We start from the raw sequence: 26,535 nt of genomic DNA, 5'->3' as shown, positions 1-26,535 counted from the left end.
CAGAGTCCTGGCCCCAGGCCACCACTGGTTCAGCCAAGTATATCCCTGGTTCAGATAAGGAGCTGTGTTCCTTCTCCATGCATCAGGGCCTTGGGGAAAGCCTCAGCTGATTAGTCAGTCGAGCTATCAACAGATACCCAAGGAAGATGTTCCTGTGTTGGGGTCTTTTTGAGACCTATATGCTTGTCACATTGGTTCGCTCACTTATAGCATGCATTTTCCAAACATGCACCCCGATAAATCAAGAAAAATCCCTTGTGAAAACTCTCAATAGGAGGTAGGGTTACAGGGCCCCAGTCAGGAGGCTGATGAACAGTCTAAGAAATAGGTGATGTGGCTGGGGTTTGCCAATGACAGTGGAGATTAACATCTGAAGACACATTTTAAATCTGTAATGATGTCTCAGCTCTTTCTCAATTTCGGTCTAACTTAAATGACATTTAGAGAGCCACAAAACCACACACTGGAGCAGACCCTAAAGTCTGGACATCTATCAGGTAGAGTGGCAAATACTGGCTCTAGATGGGGCACTGTTTGGTATAATAACCAACACTACAGAGCTTAAAAGACTCTGTTACATTTACACTCACACCCATGCATGCACACTTTCAGAAGTTCTCCAGCTTGTAGACATCCACTGCCCCCAGGAGATCCCATTCCAAACTAAAGTCCCATTAGCAAATCACTTCCCCCTGCAGAAAAAGGAAACCTTGCTGTGTGGCTTCAGTTAGGAAGTCTTATTCCCTGCTCTGGGTCTGTAGAAAGAGGAACCCATTTTGTCCATGGCTGTGTGTCTAATGTTGTTGTGAATCCTCGATGACCCTTCTCTCCAGAATAAGAAACCAGAGTTAGAGGTGCAGACAAGTCTTCAGGACCCTCTCACCTTTAGCTGATGTCTCCTGGTCCTTCAAGCCTGAACAGCATGGAGCCATCTGTCCTGGCACTCCACAGGTGACACTCACAGTCACAGGGCCCAGAAGCCGATGGTATATTTTGGTTCCACCCAGCTCTGCCATTAATGTCCCAAATCCTTTTTGACTCTTGCTGCTCCTGGGTCACATTTTCAAACCAGCTCTGGCATATTTCCCTATCAAAAACAAAAAGGCTCACATTTGCCCCTCCTCAATGTCGTCGGGAGAAAGTGGGTGATTAGGAAGAGCAGCTAGTCATCCGAGAGGTAGGGTACCTGCCTCCTGTCTGAGCATGCTTGCTCACTAATGCGGGCTGGCGTGAACTGGAAGCAAAGGCTGTCCCCAAAGGCCAGGTACTTCTACATAAAGTTTTTAGACACATGAATACTTAATCGGCAAAGGAATGTTCATTTAGAAGGATATTGGTTTTGACCACCAAATTTGCAATGCTCTCCAGACGAATGCTCATTCTCACTAATGCCCTCCATGTGAGACAGAGTCTCTGCAGAATGTAGTTAGTCATGTCCTTCTGCAACCACACCAAGTATGTTATCAGGGAGGGGAACAAGCTTTATTAGGAAAGGTAGTTTGCCATTTAGGCTGTATATATTTAAAAACGGGAGGAGGAGATCTAGATGGCCAACAGAAACAGAAAAGCCATCCATTTGACAGCCTTAATAACAACATACAGACAATTCTTCAAATATAATGGAAAAAAGATTTGGGCCAAGTTTTCGTATGTATACAGATGTGTACAAGTGTATCTATAGGTGTGTGTGTGTGTGTGTGTGTGTGTGTGTGTGCAGGTATGCACATGACATGGTACACATGTAGAAGTCAGAGGATAGCTTTTGGGAGTCAGTCCTTGACTTTCAACCTTCCATTTTTAACTTTATTTAGTTATTTAGTTATTATTATTATCTTATCATCTCAGGTGTACTGGGGACAGGTGGTGATGGGAACAAGAGGGATCAGGTTGGAGGTAGGGATGGAGGAAGAAAGTACTGGAGAGATGGCTGGAATTGCGGGGTGCAGGGCACTTGGAGGACAAGGTAAAAACCTGTGCAATGGAAACTCCCTGGAATCTAAGAGGGTGACCCCAGAGAAAATTTCTAGTAATGAGAGATACAGAGCTTGAACCAGCCATCTTCCGTAAATACGACAGGTTTCCACTTGAAGGATTGGGACACGAACCCAGCCACAAAGTCGAAGACTTTGTGGCTGGGTCCTGCCTGCAGATGTGTTAGGGTAAAGGCGGCACAGAACTTGTGGGAGTGGCCAACCAATGACTGGTCCAGCTTGAGACCCTGACACTGCTGAGCAGTCAGCAGACTGGTTGCTGACAGTGGCAAGGCAACTGGCTATCTAACAGGAAGAGCAGCTAGTGACAGGCCAAGCTGCAGGAGCGGAAAAGTGCCTGACTGCCTAACTGATGAAGAGCGGGAGAGAGATGACATTTCCGTAATTTTCCCCTTCGTGCACATGCCTGCACACACACACACACACACACACACACACACACACACACACACACACACACGAACACACGCAGGCACTCACGCACGCACGCACTGTGACTTCATTTTTACTTTAGAGCTAATTGGCGTTCTTTTTATTTTATTTTATTTTATTTTTTTTGGTTTTTACGAGACAGGGTTTCTCTGTATTGTTTTGGAGGCTATCGGTCCAGCCCGGCCTCGAACTCACAGAGATCCACCTGCCTCTGCCTCCCGAGTGCTGGGATTAAAGGCGTGCGCCACCACCGCCCGGCTCTTTTTTTTTTAATATGAACCACATATTTATCATCTGCCCATTTGTTGATGGACAACTAGGTAGGTTCCATTTCCTTCCTATAGTGAATGGAGCCCCCAATAAACCCGGGGGTGCAAATATCTCCGTGGAAAGGTATGAAGTTCTCTGGACCCATGCCCTGGAATGAAATAGCTGGGTCATATAAGAGTTCTATTTTTTTAATTTTAGGAACCTCCAAACTGATTTCTCTAATGACTCTATTAATTTGCATTCCCAGCACTGGGGAATAAGGTTCCTCTCCAAGTTCTTCCAAGCCTTTCTTGTCAGATTCGATGAGGACAGCAGTTCTGACTGAGGTGAGATCCTATCTCAAAGTAGTTTTAATTTGCATTTCCCTGATATTGTGCACTTGGAAAAATATTTATTGCCCATTTGTGTTTCCTTTTTTTTGAAATCTATCTATTCAATTACTAGCCATTTGGTGATTGGCCACTTTGTTTCCTTGGCGTTTAGGCTTTGCAATTCATTTTAGAGTCTGGAGATTAGCCAGTGAATGTAATCCTACAAGAAACTCAGGGCTTCAGAAGAAATTAAGCAGAACTGGGAACTCTGTTTAACTATTTAAAGTGTTCAAGAGAGACAACCACTGCGCCCAGGCCTCAAGGTAAACAGGGTGCTGTATCTGAATCAGGCTCAGCGAGCATGTAAGATGGCTGAGAAGATTAAAAAAAAAGAAAGCAGGAGCCAGGCAGGTGGAGTCCCATGTGAGCTGGGAACAGGCAATCCCTGTCAAAGACAGGGATGTCTCCAGACACACTGAGTGGCAGAAAACCAGCGAGCCCCCAGATACCTCCTAGACCAGGAAACAAAGCCCAAAGGACACTCACAATCACTTCTAGGTAAGAAGTCCCTAAGAAGGTTGAGCAAACATGGCTCCTGGAAGGCTGAGCTCAGAGCAGGAGTCAACAGGATCCTTCCTGTCTAGTAATACAGGCCCAACTGGTCTAGCAGCTCCACATTTCAGGACGGCAGAGGTAGTGTTTCACTTTCAGATTTAAGACTCATGGATGTACAGGAATTAGACACTTTGTCTGCCAAGCCTTCCTCAGCAGCCCCGCTGAGCAGCCTGGGGAAAGAGGAGCCTGCCTTGGTTGGAAAGACTAGTGCTCACTTTAAATAGCATCATCCTTTTCCTGTAATGCTTTCCTTCCTTCCTTATTCGGGCACACACATGCAAATGCCCACCTTCCCCCTACACACAGGGAGGCCTTAATTCTGTTTATAAAATAAATAATATTACTCCCCCGGTTCTCCCTGCATCTTGTATGCTGTTTCTTTGTATACGATTTCCTCTCCCATGTGTTCTTGTTATTGTAGTGATTCATTTCTGCAATCTATTTTAGTGAAAATGAAAACCTTTCTGGCCCCTTCAAATGTACCATTCACTAACTGTTAAAATTAAGAAAAAAATATTTAGAAATTCTGTCCCAGATACTCGAGGTGCTCCGTGTGTGCCCTAGGTTCATATGGAGTCTAGACAGAGGCACTCCTCCTGTGACCTAGACACACATGAAGTCTTACCATAGAGAGCAAAACTAGGGTTCAAAGGAGCTGGGTGCTTTACTCTCATTCAGAATTATGACTGGTCAGGGATGCATAACTCAGGTCTTTATAAGCAGGCGGCACTCTAATGAAAAATAAGTCCAGAGACCTCTATCCCCAAGAGAAGCTAGTTTAAAATATACAGGGAGTACCGTTTGATGAATAGGGGTTACTTATGACTTATTAACAGTGTTAGATCTGACCTAACACATTGCTAAAATATTAACTGGTCAAAGGACAGAAGCACACTAGGATATTGGTTTCTTCTGAGGGGAAATTTGGGAAAGGCAAGTTCTCTGGACACCAGACTACAAACTTTTGTGTTACTACATTTTAATTATTTGTATTGAGTGTTTTACTCAATGAAACTATGAAGACTCTCTGATCATTGAAGTCAAGCAGCTTCACCACATTCATTTTAGATGCCTTGCTCTTGTCTGAGAGAAAATACATGTTTGCATGAAGCATAAAGGGTAAAGGGGGCAATAACAATAATGATAACAGTAACAGAATACATTGTTTACATTTGTTTACTGATCAACTTAGTGCTGTGTTGGGGATCAAGCTTCCACAAACTAGGTAAGTGATCTACCACTACAAAAGAACAGATGGGCTACATAAGGGAAATCAGGGCTTATAAGACTGTTGGACCAGTGACCTCCGACCCCATCTTAGAATTACTATTGTTGTGATGAACATCATGACCAAAGTCACCTTGGAAAGAGAGGGTTTATTTGGTTCACCCTTCCACATCACTGTTCATCATTAAAGAAGTGAGGGCAGAGCTCAAACAGGACAAGAACCTGGAGGCAAGAGTTGATACAGAGGCCATGGAGGGCTGCTGCTTACTGGCTTGCTCCCCATGGTTTGCTCAGTCTGCTTTGCTATAGAACCCAGGACAACCAGCCCACGGATGGAAGCACACACCATGGGTTGAGCTCTCCCCCATAAATCACCAGTTAAGGAAATGCTTTACAGGGTTGCCTACAGCCTGATGTTGTGGATGCATTTTCTCAACTGAGGCTTCCTCCTTGCCCATGACTCTAGCTTGTGTTAAGTTGACATAAAGCTGATCAGCACTGATCTCTATTCCCCCACCCCAGAAGAACATCCTGCAGAAGACATCGTCTTTTATATCAGGCCTTGAAACGTGTGTAAGCTGAAGAAAGGACAAACAGAGAAATAGATTTTCAATGATATCCAATGGAGGATTTGACAATTTATTGGAAAACAAGTTGAGTCTATTGATCCATAATATATACTGCATGTACATTTGGTGGTTTGTGATACTAACATTTGGCATCTGCTGGAGAATTATAAAATCAAGTTTTTTTAATAAAAAACACCCTTCATTATAGATCGGTATAAATATAATTTATAAAAAAGTCATTAAAATGGCTCAATACTTTTTCTATCACTATAAGTAAAATGCAAAACTCAGGAGAGATACATTCTGCTAAACCAGTTTTAAACACTGGTAATTAATATATCGTTGCATGTGCGAACTTCTGCAACTCTTGGTCGGCCTTTTAAAAACACCATCAGAAAGCATAGCGGAGTCAGAGTACTGGGGAAACACGTAAGCCAGATACTTCTGGGGAGGAGGGGTAAGTCAAAGGGAGCCCCCACTGCCTGGATATGAAGTTTCATCCTCTCTATCCTCCTCTGGGAACCAGGAATGGCACTACCTTTCAGCTCAGGGTCTTTCTTGGCACACGCTGATCCCTTGCCTCTGCTCCCAAACCCACCCCAGTTCTTGGTGTCCCAATATTTGTGGTCCTCTGCTATTGCTCTCTCCTTAAACTTTCTGGCCAAGTTTCCCACTGGCTCTAATTCACTCATAATATACACGTATACCAATATATTTTCTGGATGACAGCCAAAAAAAACTATCAGCAAAATTTAACTTTTAAAGCATCATGGGTAAGGATCAGCCATCTGGGACAGCCTTCCTTTCTCCGACCCAGCAATCCAGTGATCCGTCCACTCAGTACTCTCAGGTTGGATCCAGGACAAAAGAGAAGTGGAGTCAAAATCCCAAGCTGTAGGACTGGTCTACCTCTATGTAGGTGAGAAGATGCCTTTTAAGTAAGATTTGTGCTCATCCAGAGCAGATACTCAAAACGTGAAAGACAGAAGGGTATCCAATGTTCATACAGCCCTTAAAATCGTGGGTTTCTTCCTGGCATGCAAACCCGGCTTTGCAATCTTCTAGAACTATTAGGATCATTCTGAAGACAGTCATCAAGTCAAAAGCAAACAGAAAACCTCTGTACCACAAAAACCAATTTGCCTTCCTTTTTAGTTAGAGAAGAAATGTTGACCTTTAGGGAATTGGAAAATAAAAACATCATGCTGAAATTCTAAAGTTAGCTTTTATAAATCCCTACACTGAAAAGGACTGTGTTTGTTCCTTCTGTAAAAACATTCCTGGACTCAGTTGCTTCCTATATATGAGGATTGAGTAAGGGTAAATGGACAGTGATGAATCTGAAATCAAAAAGTTGGAGCACAGGGATAGAAACCAGAAAGTTCAAAGTCAAGGCCTAGGTCCAGTAGAGTTAAAAGAGTAATTTCGTTAAATAGGTCAGTTTCCCTGACCTGTATGTAAAATTAGGATAATTGCAATTTTAAACATGATGAACCAAGAACATTTTAAAATAAAGGTCTTGGTCAATCTATATACCATGTATTCACATTGCAGAAAGCAGTGGGGGACAGAGACACACCCACTACCTTTCCCTGGGGGTGGACTGATTCCTGCTGGTGAAGAAACCACCTCCTAAAGTGACCACCAGCAGGCAGCACGGTTGGCATGACAGAAGGGCTGGCAGCTTGAGTGGCCAAGACTTAGAGGAAGGAGAGATTAGGCACTTGAGGATTTCAGCATTGAAATAATTTTGGACTCTAGCAAATTCCTTGTCAGGTGAAGAAAGAGCGAATCCTCGTCACAGGAAGTGGGAAGCACAGCAAAGAGGGAGGTGTGTTGAGAGCAGAAGCGCAGGCTCCCGAGGCTCTGCTGCAGCCACAGGGCAGGATGCTGATGAGCAGGCTGACAAGAGAGGCCTGGGACAGGGGACGCGATGGGGAGGAATGTTACAGACTTTAGCCTGCACATGAAGAGCCTGTAGACGTGCTGTCGCTTCAGGGGGTGAGCTAAGCCAGTGCATGAGGGCGGATGCTCATGCTGGAGCTGCGCTTGTGACAGAGTGGGGTAGAGCGCACTGCAGACCTGCATTTCCAGAGAAGCAATAAGCAAAGTGCAGGCGGGTACAGATGATGCAACAGTCATTCCAGGGTGGACAAGTGAGCAGAAGAAACTTGTGTGTGGCTTCCTTCTACACTGAGCTTAAAATCCACTCTTTTCTGCAGAAAGCCAAAGCAACAACAGTTGGAGGAAACCCAAGAGAATTCCTTTGTTGAAGTGACAGTTTCCAAGGTCTTTAAAATAAAGGTTAGTCTTTGAAAACTAAATTTGGTGGCTGAGGTGTCTGGAAAATGCAAGGAAGTCATGCCTTCCACAGTGGGGTGTCAGTAAATCTCACCTTCATTGAGGCTTAGGGAAGCCACTTCTTTGCCAATGACACCCCCAAAGTGTCCTTGGACAACCAAAGTCCCACAGACTTTAATGGAACCACCCACAGATGTGGCCCTCTCCTGATGTTTAATCCTCCCAGTTCACTGCCTCAACAGTTAGCTGGCATCCAAGCAGCTTCCCTGAGCAGCCATTTCCCTGGAGCGTCCCAAACGCTCACTCCAAACTGTCCTAGCCCACCACTGTCACCAAGTCCTACTCCCTGAACAATATAACTCCAGGTGACCTGGGGATAAGGGACTACACTGGTGTGTTTTATGACAGTACACATTACTGGGAGGCACAGCCTAGCTTCAGCATCCTGGTCCACTTCCGCCACACTAGCCGAGAGGTAAGTGAGTCTCTGCCCGCAGTTTCTCCTTAGTGTCTAGCACAGGATCCTGGGTTAGTAGATGATGTGTGGACAATGGTGATTGCCTTGGGGCAGGCATGTGGTATCTCACATTTTTCCAGAACCTGGTCTTTGCACACTGAGGTCTCTCTTTAAAGTCCCCTGACCAGCAAATGGCTCCGTGTTTCCGCTTAATGAATTGAATAGATTCTGGCATTTTCTCATAGTCTTGGATTTTCTCCAACTCGAGCAGGACAACTTTAATTCCTTCCCGGATGAGAGCATTATATATCGCTATTTGCTCTTCAGATGAGTGACTCAGCCAGCTGAAGCCGCCCATATCTCTCATTAAAATGATAATCAGCCTTCTGCTTTTCTTTACGTTTTCATTCGTGACCTCGATAGTATCTGAAAGACACAGAGCACACTGTGGTCAGTCCAGCCACTGTCTAGACATTCTTTCTGAACTCAGCCCTCAGAAAGCTCTTCCCAATCTCTGTCCTATGGCTCCTGCTGCTCTTCCCTTGCCTTACTTGAGAGCCAAAGACATTTTCACTTTACAGACCAGCTTAAGAACTAACACACAAAAGATGTACTTTGCTCTTGGAACTCAGAAAACCCTCAGTCAGAAACGTTAAAATGTCTTGCTAAATCATTTGCTCTATAATAATACTCCTAGTTTAGGAAACCAGTTGCAGTGTGGCTATTAGATCTAACTAGTCAGTAAATGTCCCAAAAGAATAAAAATCAATTAAATGTTGACTCAAGGAGCTAAGAGAAAATTTAATATTATACACCATTGGAGAAATTCTTTAAAGTCTTCAAAGATGTCCAATGGAGCCAACCCTCTAGAATCGGAACTCAGCCGATAACATCACTAGAAGTGTTTCCATACCTTCCCCGGCATAGTCGTCCCTTCCACAAATGAACAGCTTGTATCCAAACTGCCCCTCCAAGACCTCAGGCAACAGTTTAAACACAAATGTATCTAAGTCTGACGATGGTCCCTCCCCGAAGGTCTTGGGATAAAGAATGTACGCATCATAGGCCTTTCCATCTGAAGCTAAAAGGGAAACAAAATACATTTAGAACCACAGCGGGTGGAGAACAAGACACTCAATAAAGTCACCACCAAGAACATTCGTTTTAGTTTGGTACAATTGCCCAACCAAAAGAGCAATACCGCACATCTAACGCCACTTTAAATTCAATGTAGTAGTAGTTTGCAATTTTTGTTTCCACACTCCTTAACATTTTAAAGAATGATAGGCCTCTCACACATTTTTATGTGTGCATTTAATTTTTTTTCCTCAGATATTTAAATAGTGTCCAGGTTAGTTCTTGTCGACACAAGTTAGTCATTTGAGAAGATGGAGCCTCAGCTGAGAACACTTACTAGGCTAGTTTGTGGGCAAGCCCGTAGGGCATTTTCTTGATTGAGATTGATGGGAGAGGGCCCAGCCCATTGTAGGTTTCTGCCTCCAAGTTCCTGCCTGAGTTTCTGCCCTGACTTCCTGACTACAAGCTGTAACATACACTCTTTCCTTGCCAGGTTTGTTTTGGTCATGACATTTTCTCACCATAACAGAGACCTTAGCTAAGACCAATAGTCACAAAGCCTGTAATCAGATTGTAACCCTTGACTACTAACAAAAATGGATCGTATCACCCTTTTGAATGTACAAAATATAATCTAAATAATGGAATATTTTATATTTGCTAACATTAACTTTAAAAACATATGAGCAACCTTTTTCTGTTTCAAAAATATATTCATTCACTCCTTATGAGTTTCACACATGTGCAGAGTGTATTTTGATATCGACCTCTCCAACTTTTTGCCCTCCTAATTTCACTTCCCTTATTTATACCCTACTAAGCAAAATTGATGCTCTTTGCACCAACATCAGTTTAGATCCATCTTCTGGAACGTGAGCAGCTACCAGGAGCCATAGCATCAACGAAAACTGACTGTTCCCAGCAACTGGCGGCTACAAATCGCTCCTTAGCTGGGGCTGCGGCTTCATGAGCTGCTCATCTTCCATGCTGGGATGCTGACTGGCTGGAGCTTAATGCAGACAGCCACAGCTTCTTTTCTAACATTAGCAACTTGCAAATTGCTCCTATTTCTCCTTGAACTTGTACATTTGACTTTACCTATAGAATATCGTTACACTTGGAAGCTTTTCACTTTTCTTCAACAAAAAAAATCACATTGAGTTTTTAGTGTCAGCATCTATTTTCATTAGTATATATTAACTCCAAAAATTATGTTTCATTGTGACATTTCCATAGATGTGTACAAGGTACCCAGATCACACTCACCCTCATGACCCTTTCTTTTCCCTTGTCCCCCACAATATCTTTTAAAATTCTCACATTTTACATGTTCTCTATTGGGTTTTCCTATAAAATGGTCCTCACATAGCATTTAATGCTACCCTATATACTTTCAATATGCTCATACCTTTATGGCCTTCTTCTTACCCAATTCTCTAAATACCCCAAGCTTATATTCTACTTATTCTTCTTTCTGTATTAGTTTGATATGATTCTGTGGTGTTAAAGAGAAAGAGGGAGGGACCCTTCCTCAGATGTGGAAATGTCTTTCATTTGACTGTGGATCATGGATCCATAGGGCACATACAGCACAGAACAGGCCCTAACAATGGATTCTGGGTAACCAACTTATAGACAGATGTTCCAAACACCTGTGTATCCTGCCAATATGGAAGCTAGGGTGGTGACTTAGAAATGAATGGCATGGAGGCTTAACAGTTATGAAACTAAGTAAGAATAAGTATTCTTCTTATGTAAGCCAATATCACTAAAAGCCTTCAGTAAAAATGTTATGAGTCATCTTCTAACTGTCCAGAGGAAACATTGCATGGAATATGAAATTATACCTTTTGGGGGGAGAAAATCAGAGCAAGTATCCCTGTACCAAAGCACAATGTCAACTTTGAAGATTCTATAGATGAAAACGCAGCATATGATTGTAGCTGTTAAGATGACAAAGGTCCCAATGATGTAATTCTTGAAATCAGGGACTACAACAAAAAGAGAAAATTATTAGAGCCCAAAAAAATAAGAACTTTCATCATAGCAATTTGAATATCTTTACTGCAAAGAGCGTGCATTTGGGAACCAATTTGCACCCCAGATCCACGTCTGGTCATTCACTGTCATTGTAGGAATGCACACTAATGAGCCTGCAATGCAGCCTAAGTCCATAGAAAATAGAAGCTCATTCTTTGAAATTTCCACCTAAAGCACATTGCACAGTTAGAGAAAACCTGTTGGGGACCATAGAGACGGAGTTCACTGTAGCACAACAGGAGAAGTCAAAATCATAGAAAGCCTGAATGATTCCCTGAGAGAAGGGAGTCTGTTAAGAAGAAACTAAAAGATGGAGGACAGACAAAAAGTGACATTTCACATTCCACATCCTTTTGGTCTCTCCTCATAATTCACCCAAAGAAGAGGAGTGTGGGAGAGAGAGATGAGAGAAGTGGCAGGCGGAGAGAAAGGAAAGTGGAGAAGAACCCAGAAGGGGAGACAAAGAAAGTGACTTTTCATTGTCAGCACATGCAGAGCATCCAGAAAACATCTAAATACTCAATGACGTTACTTTTCTGTTTTATTTATTTAAGTTATATTCGCACACATGCCCTCGTTTTTAAGCCCTGCTTTAAATACTACACAGTAGTTAAACAGTATTCACAATTATTTTCAGTACTAGTTTTTTTTTACTATACAAATTCTTGAAAACCAATGACTTCACACGTCTTTGTTATAGACAGGATATTTATGCTTTCCTTGTATAACCAACCATCTTGTTTGGTCATGTGCTTAAAAACATCCAGGAGATAATGAACATGAAGCAAATATAGCTAGCTACTAGCCTTGGGAAAATAATAATTAGTAAGAGAAATGGTTGGCATCCTTACGGAACTTTTAGTCAAAAAAACAAAACAAACAAACAAACAAAAAACCCTAAAAGAGCTCCTGTGCCCAGAACACATGAGGCCTCCAATGTGGTACCCAAATAGAAGCAGAGAGGCAGGGTCAGATGAGGCAAGGGGGTGGGAAAGTTTCCAAACAGAGAATTGAGGACGAGAAGCAAAAAATGATGAGAAGTCACAGCTGAAGAAGGGATGAGGAATGTTCCAGAAGAAAATAACACAGGAATCCGCAAGGCTACACAATCTGTTAGGTTATGCAAACGTCTGTTACTTACCTGGATATATTAATTTAACATGTGCTGACTCTATAATATTTGAGTTCTTGACGAAACAGGTAAATGGGTACCGATAGAAATGACTCTGGACCACTGAAATGTTAAGTATTGTAATGAGCATATACTTTCTTTTGGCCGAAGGATGTTCCACACTGTTCAAGAGAGAGAGAGAAGGGAAGTAATTAAAACAGAGGAGGTTAAATGCAGCAACAAATAGTAAGACCTACAGGTCCAGTTAATCACTTCTCTTGATCATGTACAAATAGTCTATTGGCAAGATGAATCAGACATTGCATACCCTCAAGGTCAGGAACATTCAGTAGCAAAGAAATCATGTTAAAAGTACCAGCTTGCATGGAGAAACACACACACACACACACACACACACACACACACACACACACACACACACACAGCCTTAAGTGTTCTGGCCTCCATGGGTGTATAGGATTGGGGCAGATGACAAAGGACACTGCATGAATGGACAGGAAGGAGGAGTTAATAGAAACCCAGGAGATCTTTATCCAGCCCATAGAGACCTAGGCAAAGTGGCTGATTCTTGATTTCTTCCACGTGTCTTCCAAAGTACTTAATGCACGTGAAGAGTACCTCGTTGCAATGCTGTGGCAGCATAAAACGGAATGGAAGAAAAGGGCTTTTAGCTGGTGTGACATTTGTACAGTGGCACATATTTTTAACAACAACAACAACAAATATACAAGTTCTCACAAATGTCGTCTAAATTACTTGGTAAAGTTCAAAGCGAGCAGCATGGGGCTAGGAACTGTCAGCCACCAGCTAGATCTCAGGATTGGATTCAAAACTAGAATAGGCAGCACAGAATTTAATATTGAAATTGGCTGGCAAACTCACAATTGGTAGTCTTCAACTAGGAATGGATCATCCTCTTCAATCTGTGACCCATTCCACTTCCAGTAAACAATATCTGAATACTGCCCGGTGACATTGCAGATCAGTTGTATCCTGGATCCTGAAAAGCAGTGCATTTGATTGACCTTTATTACAATCTATCTATATTTATAAATGGATACTGAATGAGCATTTTATAGTGTAGAAAAGCAAAATGAAGGAGGAAAATGTCCCTAGTTCTCATCACCTACCCAGAGAATGCCACTGTTTGTTATTTTACTTATCTCCATCTTGGTCTTTCGGTTCACACATCAGCAATAAGGTGAATGGGATACTATTGTCTATTACTTGGAAGTTGTTGTGACCTGGGAACCTCAGCCTCCATGTTGGTATGAGACTACTTCATAATGTAACTATACACTAACAATATTGTTATTACTGGACAGAATTTCTCAAGTTTCATTATTATGATTAATATTTAAGGAGCATCCTACTTATATCTCTGTTTTCACATATCTGAATGTATTACTTGGAACGCAAACCTGGAGGCATAATATATCCTTAGAGTGTTGAGACTGAAACCCATGGCCTTGCTGCATCTCCAGTCCTCCCAAGGAGATATAGTCTCAAAGCCAAACTCCAATCAAGTAAGGCTGCGCCAGCCCATTCAATCTCCAGCAGCATATGCAGCCATTATTTCACACACACACCCAGAACACCAGGGGTATTCACTATTTCACACACACCCAGAACACCAGGGGTATTCACTAAGCATTGCTCAGTGAGAGAAGCAAAATCAAGTTTAATTTTCGCTAAATTGTTCTTTCTTCCATGGCTGGCTCCAGAGCAGGAACTGAGGGCCTAGAGTGCACTAGATGTGTTCTTCTTACAGCCCAGCTCATGTGCATTGTTTTCTTTAGATTTATTTATTTTGCATGAACGTGTGTTTTACCTGTATACATATCTGTGTACCACATGCATGCCTGGTGCTCACAGAGGCCACAAGAGGATTTTGGATCCCTGGGAACCAGAGATCACTGTGAGCCACCATGTGGGTACTGGGAATTGAACCCAGGTCTTCTGCAAGAGCAGCCAGCACTCTTAACCACTGAGCCATCTCTCCAGCACCCCAACCTACACTTCCTGAACAACCAGTGAATTAACACATTTTTTTCCTAGCTTAGTGTTCACTGGACCCTCGCTGCTCCTCACATATAGGATCCATTATTAGCCTCTTTCTCACAATAAGATCACAGGTTGTCCAGCTGCTCTTCATTAATCAAAGACACTCATTCTTCATAGACATAGACATAAAAATTTCCCAGAATACCTTCCAGACTAGCTGCCTTTATTTTTGTTTGACATAGATCTTTTATTTTTTCATGATCAAATTTATAAAAACTATCTTCACTCACTTTTTTTTCTAAAAACCCTCTCTACTACCAAATCAGGAAAGAACCATGGTACATACTTAGGGTGTTTGTATTTTCATTGCCTTTTATTCTTGAAGCTATCTAAGATGAAGAGCTTGATCGTCTTGGCTATCTTAAACATAAAGTTTTAGTCCAGGGGGCTGGAGAGATGGCTCAGCGGTTAAGAGCACTGATTGTTCTTCCAGAGGTCCTGAGTTCAATTCCCGGCAACCACATGGTGGCTGACAACCGCCTTGAATGAGATCTGGTGCCCTCTGCTGCCATGCAGGCAGAAGACTGTATACACAATAAATAATATACTATTTAAAAAAAAAGGTGATGAGTATGAGTTTCGGAAGGAAAAGATGCTTTAAAAAAAAGTTTTAGTCCAAGTAAATGAATTTAATTCCAGATGACCAGTTGATATGAAGTTTCTTTTTTAATTTATGTTATCTTTATTATATGATACAGTCTCATTTTTTTACCTCAATGAAAATAAGTATGTATACTTATACTCATCCTCCTTCCTGGTTTCAGATTTTGTGGTATTTGTATGTGTGTGTATGTGTGTGCAAGTAAGGGAGTAGTGTATATGTGTGTGTGTAAGGGTGCAGTTAGATCTGTGTGTGTGCAGAAGTTATCTGTATATGTATATGTGTGTGTGTGCATGTAAGAGTGCAGGTGTATCTGTGTGTGGGTGTGTGTACATGTAAGGAAGCAGTGTGTGTGTGTAATGGTGCAAGTATATCTGTGCACGTGTGTGTGTGTGTGCATGTAAGAGTTCAGGTATATCTGCATATACATGTGCATGGAGGCTGAACAACAACCTTGGACATCCTCAGGAACAGTATCCACATCCTTTGAGACGGGTTTCTCTCTGGGTAGACAGAGATCACTTATTATTCCAGACTGGCTGGCCATCCAGGGACAGGTCTGTACCCATCTCTGCCTCCGCAGCACTCATATTACTAACATATATCACGGCACCCAGCTCCTAACACGGATGCTGCACACCAAACTCAGGTCCTCACGAGCACATTACTGACTGAGTCATCCCCATCCTCTTTTAGTTGTTGTTGTTTTTAAGACAGAACCCATTTGTAGTCAAGGCTAACCTCAAGCTCCCAATCCTTCAGTGCATGCCACCACACCTAGCTTAACACGGCTCTCTCCTCAGGAGGAGTAAAAGACTGACTCCATACACAACAGGAAAGGGTATTCATTGCTACAGTGTTCAAAATGGATCTCTCTCCTTGATATTTTAAAAAACTGACTACCTTGGAAAAGTATTTTTTAGAATAACTATCATCTTTTTGACATATATAGTTTTACCCCTCTGCCTAAAAGATTGGCTCCAATGATAAAAAAATCTGTGTCAATCAGATAAATTACATACTGTATTCTTAGACATTTTAACCTTGGCATGTGGCTACTGTTTGCATAGACAGTAAGACTCTACTGGAAAGGAAGGGTAGGAAAATTGGATATGGCTAGATTTTTGCCCTAAGAGGCAAAAACTTAAAAAAATTAAGAAATAAATTCAAAACATTTAAAAATCATTTAAATACACAATTTGTGTCACTGTCCCTCCACGGGTGTATTTGGTAACCGACTTATTGTATGTGTTGTGAAGGTCATGCTAGCTTCATCTTGAATTCACAATATTGGTCCCTCCACATCTGCTGAAGCCTGCTTACCTGGGTCTGCCTCCAGGGTCTCATTCCGTGGGCTCACGATCACAGGCCTGTCAATCTTGACTTCACCTGCAAGGAGAAAGCACACAGAGCTCTTCAGTCTTTCGCCAGACAAAATCCCAAGTGGGGCCAGCGATCAGCCAGACAGATCAACCGGAGACAGGAGGCGAGAGAAGAGAGGCCCCCAGAAACCAGCAAACTCAACACCCGAAGCAGGGCAGGACCACGCACAACATTCAGGTGGACTACACAGGCGTCTGTTAGCCTCTACACATCTGCACACAGGGACTACACCTGCACTCTTACATACACTTGAGTACATACGCACACACATACACACTCGTACATGTGTGTTGTGTATGTGCACGTGTGTGCGTGGGAAAAGAATAAAAGGAGAAACGAATATAATTACAACCGTCTCTACTGAGAGAGCACAAATACGAAGAGGAATTTATTCTATACACAGCACCTATGTGGACAGGACCCTGGGAATTGGAGGCTCCCCTCTCCCTGCAGAGCAGGGAAGGCAGTAGCTGGGGCAAAATGACCCCCCTGAGCAGAGGTGGCCAGTGCTGGACCTGATGAGCTGGGTTAATGTGGTAGCAACCCCGCAGCTACTGGTGAGTGACAAGCGACTTGTCACCATTTATTTAAATAGACAGAAACTTTCAAAAAAACTCTAAAAATGAATCTCCTGCTTCTTCACAAGATGGGTTCCATGGGCTGATCTGTGGCTGAGAAGGAAGAATTAGAAGCAGCCTCAAATGCCAGCCATCCCCCAAAGGCTTGTAAACAAAGCACAGGTAGACAGGAGGTTGGATCTCCTCTTTCCTTTACAGTACATGCTCAGTAAATGACCACTGAAAGTTAGATCCAGCTGACACTTAGAGGTTCCAGTAAGAGATACATTTTTATTCAATGAAATTAGTCTTTGAAAAAGACATGACTATAACTCCAGGGAAATGCAGCTATATGCATGTTGATCCTATCTTGGGTTTGCCTGGGATAGTCACAACTGTGTCCCGGCATAATTACTCAGAGATGATCCTCCTCCATTCCTGCAAAAATGGCCCTAGTTAGGTTAGCTTCTTATTACTGGAAGCTACCATTTACAGGAAGGTTGAATATTCTACCCGTTCCTAGGTAGCTTGTGAAAGTGCAGTTTGGTTCATCTTACTGTGAAATAGTTTTTAATATGCTATATGGGTATGACAAGTTTGGGAGCCCTGGAAACATTAAGAGAAGCCATTGCGCACCTGTTAACTGCCCCCCTCTTTTGTAGCAAGGCCCACTTTGCACCAGGCACGTGACCACCAGTTGCCTAACTCATCTCTAATCTTCCCAAAGCCTTACAGGCCACACATCTTATAGAAGTGGAAACATACTTAGAGATTAAGTGATTGGGCTTTAAAAAAAATGCATTCTGGATAGGTAACACCTCCAAACTTATGGGGATCTACCCCATTCACACCAGTGACTGCCCTGTTGTACTTTTGGGTTTGTCTGTTGCAGTACAGGGAATTGAACCCAAAGCATCACACATGCCTGACAAATGCCCCACCACTAAGTTGCTGAACAACAACTCCTGTTCAGTCAAACTCCCCAGGGCAGGCTCTCAAATGGTCACATACACCCACTAAAGGGAGTCCTAGAGCTCTCTAGAGGACCTACCTTCCGTGATATCTACGACTTTTACAAGACCCCTTAGAAAGCATGACTCATAACATGTTGGTCTAGTTAGCATTGCATCTAAAGCAGGAATGAAAAATATTCATGAAGTATTTAGTAACAAAAATGAGGTTACAACCATAGGATGTTGTGTTGTGGTTTAAATTGTCCCCACAAGCTCATGCATTTGAACACCTGATCCCCAACTGGTACCAATATTCAGGAAGGTTCTAGAAGATGAGGCAAGGTTGGCAAAAGGATGTCACTGGGTTGGGTCTTAGGTTTTATAGTCTGAACCACTTATGGATCTCTCTCTCTCTGTCTGTCTCTCTCTGTGTCTCTCTGTGTCTCTCCCTCTCTCTCTCTCTGTCTCTCTTTGTCTCTCCCTCCCTCCCTCTCTCCCTCTCTGTCTCTCTCTGTCTCTCTCTCTCTCTCTCTCTTGCCCATGAAATACTATCATGCTGCTTCTTGACTACTGGGCCAGCCTTACACTCGACCACCTGCTTTCTCTCTGGGACCATACGCCAAAACAAACCCTTCCTTCCCTGTTTTGGTTTGTGTGACTAATCAACCTTGTGAGTCACTGACCAATTCTTTATTTAGTTCCTTTGTGGACAATGAAGTAATATCAAAATGATGGTCTTCAGGCTGTCCCACATGCAAACTCCTGGGGTCAGAGCTACGACTCACCTATTGTGACAAATTCTATTACTCGGGTCACTGGATATTGCTTCCCTAGGAATGTGTAGGACACATGGCAAGTATAGTTCCCTCCATGCTCTTCAGTGACATTTCTCACCAACAGCTTATTTTTGGCTCCATAGAAGTCTTTGTCATCAAGAGGCAATGGTTTGCAATCCTAGACAAGAAGGCAGACAGAAGCATTTGGAAAAGTCAGTAACTCCCCTTGGTAACCAAAATAGGAGCTCTAGTTTTTCACCTCGGCAAATCCCTAATTGAAAATGTGACTTGTTTGTTTCGGGGGAATAAAAGAATAATTACACTTCTAAATTTCAAGCCCAGAGGCTTATGCCATAAAGACATGTGAAGACAAATTTATTTCACAGAAGACACAACTGAAGCAATAATGTTGACATTTGTCAACATCATGGTCCTTTCCTGAACTGATATTATTTTGTTTTCTTTAATTTCTAAAAGATGATTTTCCTGCAAAAGTTCCACTGGACTACTTACTAATTAAAGCTACCAAAATATACTGTGTCCCAACCTAATGTTTAAGTGGCTACAGACACTACCATGTTATATGTGGATTTCACTTTTCTTTAATTATGAGTATGTGTGTGTGCAATCATGGGCTTGTACACATGAGTGCAGGTGCCTATGTTGGACAGAAGGGGGTGCCAGATTCCCGGAACTGTAGTTACAGGTTATTGTGAGCCTTCTGCTGTGGATGCTGGGAAACAAATTCCAGTCCTATGGAAGAACAGTTGTCATTCTTAATCATTGAACCATCTCTGCAGCCCCAGCACATAAACGTTTTCGATTAAACACAAAATAATATCTGCTATAAAAACTATCTCTCACATGTTTTAAATATCTAATCCATCTTCTCAAACATGTTTTGAGTGCTATTACTTTTCTTGAAACTATGTCTTACTAAGTTAGATAGAGACAACCATAAGATTTTAGTTAAGTTGTAAGAATCACTACAGGCTTAAGTTTTTGTTTGGTTCTCTGTGAAATTGCACCACTCCGGAGCAAACAGTGGCCACACTGAAAAAGATTTTGCAGATACGTTTTATTGTTCAGAACAGAAAACTGTGTAAAAGTAAAATATCATACTTAAAATGAAATTACCTTATACCACTGGACTTTAGGTAACTGGTTCTTTTCATCCCTAAAAAAATCCAAATAAGGGCACACAAGGCTTCCATCCCCTGCGATGTGGAGGCGCTGCCTGAAGGCGGCTTGTGTGTTGTAACACAGGCCAGGCTCGTTCTCCAAAACCTTCACAGTTACTTTAGTTTTGAAACAGTGAGTCGAGTTTCTAAAATAAAGTAAAATGTGGAAATTAATCATTTTAAAGTGATTATCTGCCCTTAACTATCATAGAGGCTTAGGACATATGTCTGTAATGTATCAAATCGTTCCTTACCTTGCTATACAATAGTAATGTCCAGAGTCCTCCATCTTGACAGGAACAAACCAAAGCCGTTCTTTTTGCTGATGAATCCTGGAGCTCTGTTCCACTGATATGGGTGTCTTGCTGTCATTTTTATACCAGATTATGGTGAAATGCTTTTCATTCGTTGTAAGAGGACAATTACGAATATCAATTTCATTTACAAATGAGAATAAAATTATCTCATTCGGATATTCTTTACATTCATCTTTAAAAGAGAGAAAAGGGAAGCAATTTCCATAAGAAAAATTCCCAGTGTTTCTTAATGTAATATCAACATTTGAACTCACTTGGTTAGTGAAGGTACCAGCTCCTGCCATGCCTATAGTTCACAGCTTGGAGGTTACAAACCCAGTCTTCGGGGTTTGAACAATTTACATTAGGTTTTAGCTCTGTCATATGGTCCCTATGGGCGTACCTTGGGCAAGTTAATCCCCTCTTACTTTCTACTTATTCATCTAAAGGTAGGAATAATGGAGGAGAGACATTCGCTTCTGTACAATAGCAAAGACTGAACATACCCTCCCATGTGAACAGCTAACATATGAACAACACTGTTAAAGGCATAACATAATACTATCTCCTATTTACTCAACATGCTGAAGGAGAAGAGACACAGTGAATAGAGACATAAACCAATTAAGAAATAAAACTTCTAGAAATAAAAATGCATTGTCAAGTTGAAATTATATTGAGAAAAATAAGAAAACCTGAAGACACAACATTAGAAAACATCCAAGATTAAGCAAAGGGATGGGGGAGGGGAAAGCAAGCAGACAGGGCGTCAGATAGCTTCAGGCAAGAGTAGGGAACACAGAAAACTTATTTGAAACACAGGCTGCAATTTCTCAAGATGAGATAAAATGAACTTGGGCCCCAAAGATACAATTAACTCTAAAAATAGGCAAAATGGCTGGAAAGATGGCTCAGAGGTTAAGAGTACTGGCTGCTCTTCCAGAGAACCTTAGTTCGATTTCTAAGCAACCACAACCATCTATAATAGGATCTGATGCCCTCTTCTGGCATGCAGATGTACTTGCAGCTAGAGCACTCATACATAAAATAAATAATTAAATAAATCTTTGAGCAGGTGGTAGTGATACACTCCTTTAATCCCAGTATTCAGGAGGCAGAAGCAGGTGGGTCTCTGAGTTCAAGGCCAGTCTGGTCTACCAAGCCAGTTCCAGGACAGCCAGGACTACACAGAGAAACCCTGTCTCAAACAAACAAAAAAGAAAAGATGAAGAAAATCACAGTAACTGCCTAGTGATCAGTTTAACACCAGTGACAAAAGAAAAATCTTACATAGTCAGAGACTCTTTTTTAAAAAGAAGCAGCTATTACAATAAGAAACAAAAGGGTAACAACCTTTTAGAGAAGAAAAGTATTATCCACCTGCAATTTCAGTAAAAAAAATCTTTCAAAATTACAGAAAAGATTTGAAAAGCTCTAAGAAACCATCATCAGAAGGTCTGTACTCTCAAGAAGCTGTCAAAGAAGCCTTCCACAAAGAAGAAAATAGTATCAGATAAAAATGCTACAGAAACATTTTATCCATATGCGAAGCTGTATAATTTTGGGTGCTTAACCTATGAGCCTGTGGAGGAAATTTAACCTTCAAACCCTAACATTCAAGCCCCGTCCTTCAAATGATCATGACTGGTTACGATGCAGACTGCTTTTAGCCCATCTCTAAGAATCCACAAGAAGGTCTTTAAACTTCTAACAATGCTCAGAACTCAAGACCATCGCTTACTATGAGCACCTGTACAATCACAGAGAATTACATCCCTCACCACAGGCTGGGCCCTCACACATCAGGTACTATTTAGGAAAATATACCACAGGCTAGCAAGATTCATCTTTGCATCTTCCTTCAGTGACCTCTCCTGAGTGTCTACAGGGTTTCCACACTTGGAGACTCTTTTGAAATCTGAGTGTCCCCATAACTCTTATATTTATATATCATAAAAGATAGCACTGTGTGAATGACACCAAGCCCTGCTTCTAGATTTAATGTTAACTCCCCCACCTTTGACTATATCTGAGTGATTCAAGTAATGGAAATAATTCCTTTACCCTAGGCAGCCCTGAAGAGATAGGTTCCCCAGAGGCACTCTCTTCTCCATGGAAGGTTGTTTAAATGAGTCTATGCTTTCCTTACCTTGAGACTACTATGTAAAATACTTATTTTCAAAGGCACCATTAGCTTCAGAAACCACATTCTTTTAGCTTCAACTTTATTCTGGCTTTTCTGACCAAATGTCAAGGTTTTAATGCCTACTCTGCTTGAAGACCCCGAATCTCACTACAAACCTGACTGAACACAGCCAGCAATAACCATGCTATAGGCTGAATGCTAGACTGTCTTGGAATTGCCTCCATAAAATTAGTCAATTACTGTTGTGGGAACTCATTCATCCAACAGTCTCTGAGGTACTGGCCCCTTCTGGGAGGGATCTCCTGTGCTGTGTGTAAACTGGGATCAAGCTCGTGCCCTCTCTTGGGTGGTGGTTGTATCATCCGGTACCTCAGCGGCTCTTAACCTTCATTATGTGGGTGCCCCACAATAAATATCCGATATTATTTCATCCAGGCATTTGTGGACTTCTTTACTATGTCTATGAATCACTTTTACATTTAGCTCATTCATAGTTACCAGACACTGACAAAATTAGACAAGTTCTTTGTTAGATGGTGGCGTAAATGGCCTCAACTGAGTACATTCTTTTTTTTTTTTTTTTTTTTTTTGGTTTTTCGAGATAGGGTTTCTCTGTGGCTTTGGAGGCTGTCCTGGAACTCGCTTGGTAGTCCAGGCTGGTCTCGAACTTACAGAGATCCGCCTGCCTCTGCCTCCCGAGTGCTGGGATTAAAGGCATGCGCCACCAACGCCCGGCAACTGAGTACATTCTTAACTGTCCACAGTTTTACTGGCATTCTGATCAGCGCTCCCACCAAAACCAGGCATGAAGCTCTGATTACAAAATCCCAGAGCTTCCTAACTGACCTCTCTATTTTTTTCCCACAAATTCCTCTACAAAACAACAACAAAAAGTTCCAAAGACAGTAACATTTTTGTCACAGCAACAATGTCACTTCTCTAGTACTAATTTTCTGTGTGGGATTTTTTATTCATTGTTGTGACTGAAACACTTAAAAAAAAACAACTTAGAAACACTTGTTTAAGCTTGTGGTTTGAAATCTGATGTGGCCAGTTCAACTGTTTGAGGAGTCCAGGCAAGGCAGAGTGCCCAGGTGGCAAAGGCACGTACGTACATGGCTGGTCGCCACCTGGCTGTGCATTAACTCACAACAGGAATCAGGTTGACTTTGTGTGTGAGAGGTCTACGAGGAGGGTGTGGAAGCACTGCTCTGAGTCAGACGTCACATGAAAAGCGTACTCTGGGAGGCCAATTGCCCACAAAGCCTAGAAATGAGTAGGTCTTACAGGCACAGCCTTCCCTAGTGGGAATGTTAAGCTGCCACACTGCTTAAATAATACAAAACTTGATTAGTCCAGCAGCAGATAGCAAATAATATCTGGGAAGAAAGGAATGAACTAAAAAGAAGAATAGAGGAAAATTAAAGATTCCAGAAGTGACTTCTTTCATAAAAGCAATAAAATTGAAAAAGCTCTAGTTGGGGGAAAAACAAAACCACTAAAAAGTAAATCTCTATTCAAAAGAGAAAAGAAGTCTCATTGAAAGGGTTTTAAAAGGGCAAGAGGAGTATTATGAACAACTTTATTATAATATATTCAACATCATAAATAAAATAGCTAAAATTTTTGAAAGACAAAACCTATTAAAATGCTTTCAAGGAGAAATAGGTAGCCTAAATTGTCCTGTACCTTGTAAGGGAACTGAATTTGCAGTTAAGACATCCCAGCACAGACATTTCTAGACTGAATGGCTTCACATTTATGTCTTTTCAAGTGTGAAAGACATGATGTCAATTTTGAACAAATCCTCCCAAATATTAAAGAGACATCATCAATACCTCCAAACTCACAGGTGATATCAACATTAATCTGTTACCCAAAAATCACATTATAATAAAACCACAAACCAAACTATACTATGAATACATATGTGTATCTTTAAAATATTTCACCTAACTGAATAATACAGAATATATATTTAAAATATAATGCATTATGAAATGATATTCCAGAAACAGAAAGTCATATTCATGCTAAAAAATCAATCATATGCTAAGAGATTGTTTTTAAATTATACAACAATCTCAACAGATTCAGAAAAAGCGTTTAACTAAATTAAATATCCATTTCTTATAAAAACTCTCAGTTGATGGGGGAAATCCTTCTGTGTATGTGTTTATCTTACTGATTGATAAATAAAGCACTGTTGGCATATAGAGAAGTAAGATAAGTGGGACTAGGAGTCAAGGAGGATTCTGGGAAATATAGTCAAGAGTGGAGAATAGTCATGTGATCCCAGAAAGAGAGGACGTGTGTGTGTATATATATATATATATATATATATATATACATTCAAGAACCCACATCCCCCCCCAAAAAAAGGAAAGGAAAAATCAAAAAGCCAGGCACTGCTGGCACATGCCTTTAATCCCAGCACTTCGGATGCAGAGGCAGGCTGATCTCTGTGAGTTCGAAGCCAGCGTTGTCTGCAAAGCAAGTTCCAGGACAGTCAGAGCTACACAGTGTAACCTTGTGTCAAAAAACAAAAGGGGAAGAAAAGAAGGAAGGAAGGAAAGAGGGAGGGAGGGAGGGAGGGAGGGAGGGAAGGAAGGAAGGAAGGAAGGAAGGAAGGAAGGAAGGAAGGAAGGAAGGGAACACATATTCCAGTAGCACCAATAGGTAGTTAAAACTAAGGATAAATCTATAAAACAAAATTATGGAATGAAAATTTCAAAATTTCACTTCAGTAAATTAAGTAAGTTCTAAGCAAGTGGATAAAGGCTGTGACCACAGAACAGTGGAATCCATTTTTTGGGTGCTCCTCCTCCTCCTTCAGACATTTATATTCAGTTTAATCTCAATCAAAATATCATCAGAACATTTCATACAAATCGACAAACCAATTTTAAAACCCACATAGAAGTAGTCAAAACAAATTTGACTTTAAAAGGAATTTTAAAAAAAAAGCAGAGCTGCACCGCTCAAGTTAAAGACCATAGGGGCTGTGGATGCAGCTCAGAGATAGTAGTTGGCCAACAAGCTCAAGGCACTTGGTTCTGTATCCCTGGGTACCACAAAACAGATGGCCAAAATCCTATAAACCTACACAGCTTTATAGAGTTTCCTCAGCGAAGTCAGCGTAACATGGGAATGAAGATAAACATGTCACTGGAAACAGGACAGAGATGCAGGCATAACACACACAAATATTTTCAAGTAAATGGGAAGGAACAGCCACCTCATCAAATTGCATCCATACTCTAAAGAAAAAGGAACTTAAGGACGGTTTCCAAAAGAGCAGCCTGAAAGTTTCTGTGAATCCTTCATCCTTAAAAGCAAGAAAAGGACTGGATTTTTTGTTTCTAAATCAAAGGCTTCCAGCATTCAGAGAAGCAGTCATTAGGAAGAAGAGGAGAAGGAGAGGGGAAGGGACAGAAGGAAGAGAAGGAAGTAACAGGAAGTCGCTGATAAAACTGGAACAGCACGTGTATTGCTTTGGGAAGTGGCTACCATCCCCCTCCCCTCAGATCCCTAATATCATGAAAAACAGGACCTGTGCATACATAGTGACTCTGAAAACCATCAGGCTTGCAAGAGCAGAGCAGGTCTGGAGTTTCTCAATTGCCCCAGGCTACTGACCTGACCCCAGAGATCCTTAGCAAGAGTCCTATCCCTGGGGTGTTTGGTGAGCAAACTCAGTGTCAGCTATTTAATAAGGCAGCAACTATTTAATAAAAGCTACGACACAGGCTAGAACACAAGAGCCATGGCCTAAAGGGAGATCTCAATGTTCCGGCATGTCCCTGAGGAATGAGAAGCAATACCTTCGTATGCATAGCTGCTCAGCAGGTCCAGAGAAGGTTTCAAACTCACATCCAAATAACTGTGAGATCATATATGGGCAGAAAGTGAAGGCTAAGGAGAACCGTAAACAGCCTATACGCTGTCCCTCAGCAAAGGGTAGAGAACACATAGGCCACAGATCATCCAGTCGTTAACCAATCACTGAACTTACCAGTGATTTCAGGCTTTGTAGACAGATTTTAAAAGGCTGGTTCAGGAAATCCATCAACAAATGAACAGAAACAGAAACAACAATTATTAAAAATGTGAAAATTGGAATTGGTAACAATGGACTGGAATGATAGCTCAGTGG

The 26,535-nt window shown here is 41.7% G+C and overlaps 1 protein-coding gene across 5 annotated transcripts in view; it reads right to left on the bottom strand.

Annotated features, from left to right (window-relative positions):
* Positions 1-5,452: 5,452 nt before the first annotated feature.
* Positions 5,453-26,535, bottom strand: part of Il1r1 (interleukin 1 receptor type 1) — a 71,450-nt gene continuing 50,367 nt past the window's right edge. For all 5 annotated transcript variants that reach the window (XM_040729311.1, XM_040729312.1, XM_040729309.1 and 2 more), the window contains 9 exons: positions 20,192-20,426; positions 19,894-20,083; positions 18,766-18,934; positions 16,411-16,476; positions 13,305-13,422; positions 12,432-12,583; positions 11,098-11,241; positions 9,087-9,254; positions 5,453-8,599 (listed from right to left, as the gene is read on the bottom strand). In XM_040729311.1, coding sequence (XP_040585245.1) covers positions 8,181-8,599; positions 9,087-9,254; positions 11,098-11,241; positions 12,432-12,583; positions 13,305-13,422; positions 16,411-16,476; positions 18,766-18,934; positions 19,894-20,083; positions 20,192-20,426 — 1,661 coding nt within the window. In that variant the 3' untranslated portion in view covers positions 5,453-8,180. The remainder of the gene's footprint in view (positions 8,600-9,086; positions 9,255-11,097; positions 11,242-12,431; positions 12,584-13,304; positions 13,423-16,410; positions 16,477-18,765; positions 18,935-19,893; positions 20,084-20,191; positions 20,427-26,535) is intronic.

This window comes from Mesocricetus auratus, unplaced genomic scaffold (assembly GCF_017639785.1).
Source record: "Mesocricetus auratus isolate SY011 unplaced genomic scaffold, BCM_Maur_2.0 Super-Scaffold_100021, whole genome shotgun sequence".
NCBI classification, from domain to species: Eukaryota; Metazoa; Chordata; class Mammalia; order Rodentia; family Cricetidae; genus Mesocricetus; species Mesocricetus auratus.
This window is presented reverse-complemented; position numbering and strand designations above follow the sequence as displayed.